Raw genomic sequence first — 7914 nt, forward strand, 5'->3', positions numbered from 1 at the left:
TGGTGAAACACCAGACACCGTCAATACACCATGAATTCATGACTGTTAAAAAAGGGCAAGTAAAAGATGGTGGATCAAATAATAACAGGACTTAACTTGATCTAGAGGGACTGGAAACGCCTGTGAGAAAACTTATATTTTTACTGAGAGCTGAAGGAACAATCAACATATTATTTGAAGAGGGAGAGGAAGAAGCATTGCAGTCAAAAGCTGCAGCTTGAGAGACCAGACTCAAGTCTGGTACACACGGTCAGGGTATGGGATCCATAAACCCACTTATGGGGCACAGAGGACAACTTACCTACCCATTCCCACCCCTCCCAGCACCTGACCAAATATGCAGTGTAATCTCTTCTCTTCCTTGGGGCTCCTGTGATTGCCCAGAGTACAGCAAAAGTTTTCTATATACCAGGCTTCCCTTAGTGTTTTAGAACTATAATTCGTGACATTCAAGTGAGTCTTGAACTTTCCCAAGTTTAGAATAATGGCACCTACGTAGACCTATGTCTGGATTGTGCTGTGCAGTCCAGACCTATTGAGCTTAGATTCGGAATCAGGAATGTGACTTGGGGACCAGTGTACAGTTCCTGTTTCATCTCTGCATTTTGTTATGTATCTGATGGAATTTAAACTTCTCTTAAGGTCTTTGGGGTTTTTTTAAAGGTTGAATTCAAAGTGGGATCTCAGAAGGCTATGTAAAACAGTTGGTGCTACAGCTCTTCCTAGATTGGTATGTATTTTGGACAACATTAAAATGTAGTTGTACCTATTTGAATTACTTTTATTGCAACAGTCACTTTCTTTTAGACTCCTCCTGTCCTTGAAGAAATGGGACATTGTGACAGTGTTTACCTTTCCGAAGTTGGAGACACACAGGTGGTGGTTTTTAAGCATGGTATGTAGCAGTGGTCAAGGATGTTTATGTAAGCGTGGGGTGTTCATTTGCTTGTATTAGTAATATATTTAAATTTCTTGACAGAAAAGGAAGATGGTGCCATTTCTACCATAGTACTTCGAGGCTCTACAGACAATCTGATGGATGATATAGAAAGGGCGGTAGATGATGGTGTTAATACTTTCAAAGTTCTCACAAGGGTCAGTATTAGCAATAATCTTAATTTAGTAATTTGTAAGCCTTCAGACATAGTTGGCAGAGAACTTCAAAATGAATGGCTGGTGTAAAAGCAAAGTACTTTTTTTACTTTAAGACTGCAGTGTCCATTGCTGATGAGTATGATAGTTTTCCAAAATGATTATGCAAAGAAATAAACAGCAAAGCAAGGGTTTTTATTTTAACTGTTATAAAAAGTTAGTTTATGGTTGTTTTTGATTTAGTTGCTTAAGCATCATTCTTAGTGCTGTGTCTATGGAAATGCGGGTAAGGTGTTGTGTGCTGTTCCCATTCTTAACTTTGGTTCTCCCTTTTCATATACCAGACACTATGTACCGTAAGGTAATTTGCCCGAATCACTCCATTGTTAAAAAACTTGTAGTTAGAATTTGTGTAACAGTGCCTGATTAAAAGCTCTAGTCTGGTGGAGTACTAGAATCTGAGATTAGAAAACTATAAATTGCTTCTTTGTAAATTTTTTTTTTTTTTCTTTTTTGGACTACATACTCTAGGATAAACGCCTTGTTCCTGGAGGTGGAGCAACAGAAATTGAGTTAGCCAAACAGATCACATCATATGGAGAGGTATAGCTTACTTTGTATAAATTGACTTTTGTCGTGTTCCTTGAATAAAGTACAGTGCTAAACACATTTTTGTTTTAGACATGTCCTGGACTTGAACAGTATGCCATTAAGAAGTTTGCTGAGGCATTTGAAGCTATTCCCCGGGCACTGGCAGAAAATTCCGGAGTTAAGGCCAACGAAGTCATCTCCAAACTTTATGCAGTACATCAAGAAGGAAATAAAAATGTTGGATTAGATATTGAGGTATTTGAAAAAACAAACACTGTGAACTTACTTCACGAATGTAAAACGTAAAAATGGAAGTTAAGTTTAGAGGGGAAACTGAGAAAATGTTCTGATTTGTAAGCAAATGATTTTTGTAACAAAAGCTTTGACAGTTTGTCCGATACTGTTTTCCTTTAAGTAACCTTTAATAGTGTGTAGGGGAATACTTTCACCTGGCAACTTGCTACATAAGGAACTGAGCTAAACATTTTCACATTCAACAATTTAAAGTGAAAGAATGAAAATTGTTTTTGTGTTGACAGGCTGAAGTTCCTGCTGTAAAGGACATGTTGGAAGCCGGTATTCTAGACACTTACTTGGGAAAATACTGGGCTATCAAACTGGCTACGAATGCTGCTGTCACTGTTCTCAGAGTGGATCAGGTGAGTGACAAGTGAAATTTTGATCTTTAATTTTGATCTTTAAAAGTACTAGTTTTTATATGGTTCAATAGTGTGTTTTCATAGAACTGGTTATTCTAGCCAAAGGGGTATTTCTTTATTTTTCATCTTAGAAATGCTAAAATGCCCCCAAAAAAGTTTGGGTTTTTTCTGTTACAGTTTTAAATAGTATTTAGTACGTTTCAGCTAAATGTTGACAAACATAGAGCTGGATTTATCTTTGTTCAAATGTTTATTTCACTAGTTCTGAAATTATAGTCCCTAAATGAACAGCATCAGGATCACCTAAGATTTTGCTAAAAAAGCAAATTCTCAGGGCCCCTAAGAGGCCCACTGAATCAGAAACTCTGGGAGGAGGCCCAGCAGTCTTTCAATAAGCTCTGCAGTGATTGATGCCTACTAGTTTGAGTACGTTCTGGGTGGTTTTATCAAGCTACACTCAGGTTCTAAAACTGTACCTAATGCCTTTAATTCAGTTTGAACGTAACCTCAATTTAGTAAAATGTTGTATGAAGAATTTCAAGTTTAGATTTCCTGTAGAAGCTTCTGAAAAGGGGTGTCGAATCTATTGGAAATGGCAGTTGAAGGTGTTTTAGGGTTTGCGTTGAGACAAGTCAAACCCCTTGATATTCTACAGAAAGATCTCTCAGTCCTACAAATTTGGGAAGCAGTGAATACTGTTTTCAGTTTAGATTCAAAATATACATTAGAGTTTGAGAGTTCTACTTTGAGGAATGCCAGCTAATTTAGCTTCTCCCAAATTTGAGCCCAAAGCTACCACTACCCCTTTTTTTTCCTCCCAAATAAATCCTTTAAAAATGCTAGATGGTTATACTTGGAATATACTTGATTAGTGCATTCTAGACAAATTGGAGGCTTCTTGGTGTGTTAAGTTACCAGGAAACTATATATTTGTGTAATTGTTCGTGAATACACACTTCCTGCCACTTGAATGGTTTTCATTTACAGGTACTAGGAAATTTCAGGGTTGAACTTTTACACATATTTATATTTATGTACCAACCACTTTAGATTATAATGGCAAAACTGGCAGGTGGACCTAAAGCTCCTAAACCACAAGGAAATTGGGATAAAGATGATTGGCAAGACGAACTGCATATATAAATAGCAAATCAGGTGCCAAACTGGTTTATACTAGTAATGCATGCAGGTGTTTTTCACATTTGACTCATAGGGTTATTGAGTTACTGAAGTGCATGTCTTAGAATGCCCTTCACTAATGCGTGGGTTTCGTTGCTCTTAATGTCCACCAGAGCCGGCAGAGCATTGCTGGAAGCTCACGGCTTTGTGGTAGTGTCTCCTGTGCAGTACATAACAGATCGCTTATATTGCTTCATTTTCAGTCAGTCTAATAGAAAAATATTCATTTTAAAGGTAGAGTTTATACTTACTTGTGGTTTTTGTTTTCTCAGATCATCATGGCAAAACCAGCCGGTGGGCCCAAACCTCCAAGTGGGAAGAAAGACTGGGATGATGACCAAAATGATTGACTGGCTTAGTTTTTACTGTAGGTGAAGACTACGTTTGTAGTAGTAGTCTAGGAATTGCCTGATGTTTTCATATTTTCCTTAAGTTAAGAAGTGTTTTGTGTTTATATCCTCAGCTGGATGATACAATAAACATGTTGTTGGTATCAAAGCCTAACATTGTCTGATGAGCACGGTTCTTGGATGTTAATGACCTGTTTATCTCAACCTTGGTAAAGAAATTAGCTGTGGGACCTCAGGCAAGCCACTTAAGTAATTAGGAGCCAGTTCCAATATGTATCTGACTTGCTGCCCATTTGGAACACAGCCATGCTCTTGTGTGTACATACAGTCTGTGGCTGCTTTCTGTAAGGAAACGGCAGAGTAAGGGAGTAGTGACAGAGACTAAGTGGTCTACAAAGCCTAAAATATTTACTGTCTGTCCCTTTACAAGAAGTCTGTTGTCTCCCAGACTGGATTTCAGTTTTTATACAGCTCTGCTCTGGGAATTCTAAGACTTGAGAGGACTTGTTTTAGTACCAATGAATGATTTATTGAATGGCTAACTTAACATACAGTCCAGTAGTAGAGTATAAAGATACTTGTAATACCACCGAAAATCTATTTGCTAATGCAAATAAGTTAAGTCAGTTTTTATAAAGTGCATCTCATTTCTTCTTAAACTCAGGAGTTTGGAAAAAATAATAGCTTAACTGATTTTATGGGACATATGCTACTATATGTGTTGGTTATGTAAGGTCTCTGAGTAACAGTGAAATTTTATATTTAAAAAAATTGAAATTTATATTTTGGGTATTTGAAAAGAATTTTGGAAGCAGTAGGACTGACTGGGTCTTAAAGTCAACAAGTGTTAAGAGTAATTAATGAAAGTTTAGACAAGCTTGGGATCCTTAAGGCTCTTAGGATTATAAGCAACTTGGCAATGCTGGCTGGCTTGGGTAAAAGGCATGGTGGCATTAAGGGGACCTGGTATCAAATTACTTCAGAGTCTCGGGAGTATCTACCTTGGGTCAGTTAACAATTGCGCAGAACAAGTGCAGTTCGGCCCACACCTGTTTATGTACGCTGGATGGCGTCAGAATTATAAATTTCAGTATATCTTCCAAGTATATACTACCACCAATATCAAATGTCTGTGGTTATATAATCAACACTTTTTAAAAATACACTTAAAGTTTCATTAGCCAGTCTGAAACATTTTTTTAAATGTTACCTGCTAGGGTAAGAACACAACCTGAAATCCTCCGAGTAGTAAAACAAGTTTTGGGGGTAAGTCAGTTTATTCATGTTACAACCCACCACCCAGACATATTTAAGCACAGAAGACTTAAGGAATTCAGAATCCTTTCCAGAAACTGGAAGCAAGAATAAAAACCACTATGACAATACAAAACCATTGTAAATTTTTAGGTATTTTCCCTTCAATATTTTAATAAACATTTCTTCTGGCATTGTGTTTAATTTTAAGTGAACATGATTTTACAGTTAGTCTTTACTTCTTTATTATTATTATTAATTACAGCCATTTTAAAAGCCATAAGCTTGTTTCTGGAGAAAGCACTCTTTGGAACTATTACAATACTCTCTCATAAAACAGGAGGTACGCTTGTGAGTTCAGAACTTTAGCTGTAGGCACAGGTTGCACGTGTGTATCACTGATGTGAAACCACTGCCCTTTGGTTGACTGCATTTCAAAATCTGTGGAGAAACAAAGTTAAATATAAATGGGAAGATTCAAGTTCATTATTTTGGGGTTTTGCCATAATCTGAATACCAGAATTTTCCAAGACCTCTTACCTTGTGGAATATCACTGTGGAGAACAAGATTAGAGAGATGACTATTTGCAGCTCTGGCCTTGGCATAGGCAGTATAATGCCCTGACCTCATGGTACCGCTGTGCTCGACGACTCCATATAAGGAATACAGTACTCTTGTATTTTCTTCAGCAACATTCTTTCAAAGTGAACAGAATTCAAAAGTTAGTTCTAGTCCCATTTATAGATGCCAATGGCAAGATCAATTTATGCCAAGGGTTTCTAGCCTTTACTTTGAGAATGTAGGAATCATAAGTCTGACCTTGACTACGACTTTTTTCCTACCTTTACCCACCCGAGTAGTGTCACTTACGTTTTCTTAGAAAGTCACCATTGCTGTTTCTCTGCTAGAATCATAAACCAGAAGCCACTTGCTGCAATGGCAGTTTCCTGGCCCAGAGACTTAAATAAGTGAACTTACCTGTTTCTATAGGAGTCCTGGGCTCTGATAATTACAAAATACCTCTATAGCTCTATCAGTCCAATTCCTCCCCAGACGGTAAGCCTTTTTTAAGATCAAGAGGANGAAGTGCATGTCTTAGAATGCCCTTCACTAATGCGTGGGTTTCGTTGCTCTTAATGTCCACCAGAGCCCTTTGCTGGAAGCTCACGGCTTTGTGGTAGTGTCTCCTGTGCAGTACATAACAGATCGCTTATATTGCTTCATTTTCAGTCAGTCTAATAGAAAAATATTCATTTTAAAGGTAGAGTTTATACTTACTTGTGGTTTTTGTTTTCTCAGATCATCATGGCAAAACCAGCCGGTGGGCCCAAACCTCCAAGTGGGAAGAAAGACTGGGATGATGACCAAAATGATTGACTGGCTTAGTTTTTACTGTAGGTGAAGACTACGTTTGTAGTAGTAGTCTAGGAATTGCCTGATGTTTTCATAGTTTCCTTAAATTAAGAAGTGTTTTGTGTTTATATCCTCAGCTGGATGATACAATAAACATGTTGTTGGTATCAAAGCCTCATTGTCTGATGAGCACGGTTCTTGGATGTTAATGACCTGTTTATCTCAACCTTGGTAAAGAAATTAGCTGTNTTTTCCTTAAGTTAAGAAGTGTTTTGTGTTTATATCCTCAGCTGGATGATACAATAAACATGTTGTTGGTATCAAAGCCTAACATTGTCTGATGAGCACGGTTCTTGGATGTTAATGACCTGTTTATCTCAACCTTGGTAAAGAAATTAGCTGTGGGACCTCAGGCAAGCCACTTAAGTAATTAGGAGCCAGTTCCAATATGTATCTGACTTGCTGCCCATTTGGAACACAGCCATGCTCTTGTGTGTACATACAGTCTGTGGCTGCTTTCTGTAAGGAAACGGCAGAGTAAGGGAGTAGTGACAGAGACTAAGTGGTCTACAAAGCCTAAAATATTTACTGTCTGTCCCTTTACAAGAAGTCTGTTGTCTCCCAGACTGGATTTCAGTTTTTATACAGCTCTGCTCTGGGAATTCTAAGACTTGAGAGGACTTGTTTTAGTACCAATGAATGATTTATTGAATGGCTAACTTAACATACAGTCCAGTAGTAGAGTATAAAGATACTTGTAATACCACCGAAAATCTATTTGCTAATGCAAATAAGTTAAGTCAGTTTTTATAAAGTGCATCTCATTTCTTCTTAAACTCAGGAGTTTGGAAAAAATAATAGCTTAACTGATTTTATGGGACATATGCTACTATATGTGTTGGTTATGTAAGGTCTCTGAGTAACAGTGAAATTTTATATTTAAAAAAATTGAAATTTATATTTTGGGTATTTGAAAAGAATTTTGGAAGCAGTAGGACTGACTGGGTCTTAAAGTCAACAAGTGTTAAGAGTAATTAATGAAAGTTTAGACAAGCTTGGGATCCTTAAGGCTCTTAGGATTATAAGCAACTTGGCAATGCTGGCTGGCTTGGGTAAAAGGCATGGTGGCATTAAGGGGACCTGGTATCAAATTACTTCAGAGTCTCGGGAGTATCTACCTTGGGTCAGTTAACAATTGCGCAGAACAAGTGCAGTTCGGCCCACACCTGTTTATGTACGCTGGATGGCGTCAGAATTATAAACTTCAGTATATCTTCCAAGTATATACTACCACCAATATCAAATGTCTGTGGTTATATAATCAACACTTTTTAAAAATACACTTAAAGTTTCATTAGCCAGTCTGAAACATTTTTTTAAATGTTACCTGCTAGGGTAAGAACACAACCTGAAATCCTCCGAGTAGTAAAACAAG

At 37.5% G+C, this 7914-nt stretch overlaps 1 protein-coding gene and 1 long non-coding RNA gene across 2 annotated transcripts in view; one reads left to right on the plus strand and one right to left on the minus strand.

The window, feature by feature from the left end:
* CCT8 (chaperonin containing TCP1 subunit 8) overlaps positions 1-4025 on the plus strand; it is a 12713-nt gene extending 8688 nt beyond the window's left edge. The window contains exons 9-15 of the mRNA XM_002921118.4: positions 664-730; positions 808-895; positions 980-1095; positions 1624-1695; positions 1774-1938; positions 2223-2342; positions 3794-4025. Coding sequence (XP_002921164.1) covers positions 664-730; positions 808-895; positions 980-1095; positions 1624-1695; positions 1774-1938; positions 2223-2342; positions 3794-3871 — 706 coding nt within the window. The 3' untranslated portion in view covers positions 3872-4025. The remainder of the gene's footprint in view (positions 1-663; positions 731-807; positions 896-979; positions 1096-1623; positions 1696-1773; positions 1939-2222; positions 2343-3793) is intronic.
* Positions 4026-5345: 1320 nt separating this feature from the next.
* Positions 5346-6174, minus strand: LOC117801528. The gene is made up of 2 exons (XR_004624125.1): positions 5666-6174; positions 5346-5566 (listed from the first exon to the last, which is right to left on the minus strand). It is a non-coding gene; the product is annotated as an uncharacterized LOC117801528 (long non-coding RNA).
* Between the last annotated feature and the right edge of the window lie 1740 nt (positions 6175-7914).

The sequence above is a fragment of the Ailuropoda melanoleuca genome, chromosome 1, assembly GCF_002007445.2.
Source record: "Ailuropoda melanoleuca isolate Jingjing chromosome 1, ASM200744v2, whole genome shotgun sequence".
Classification (NCBI taxonomy): Eukaryota; Metazoa; Chordata; class Mammalia; order Carnivora; family Ursidae; genus Ailuropoda; species Ailuropoda melanoleuca.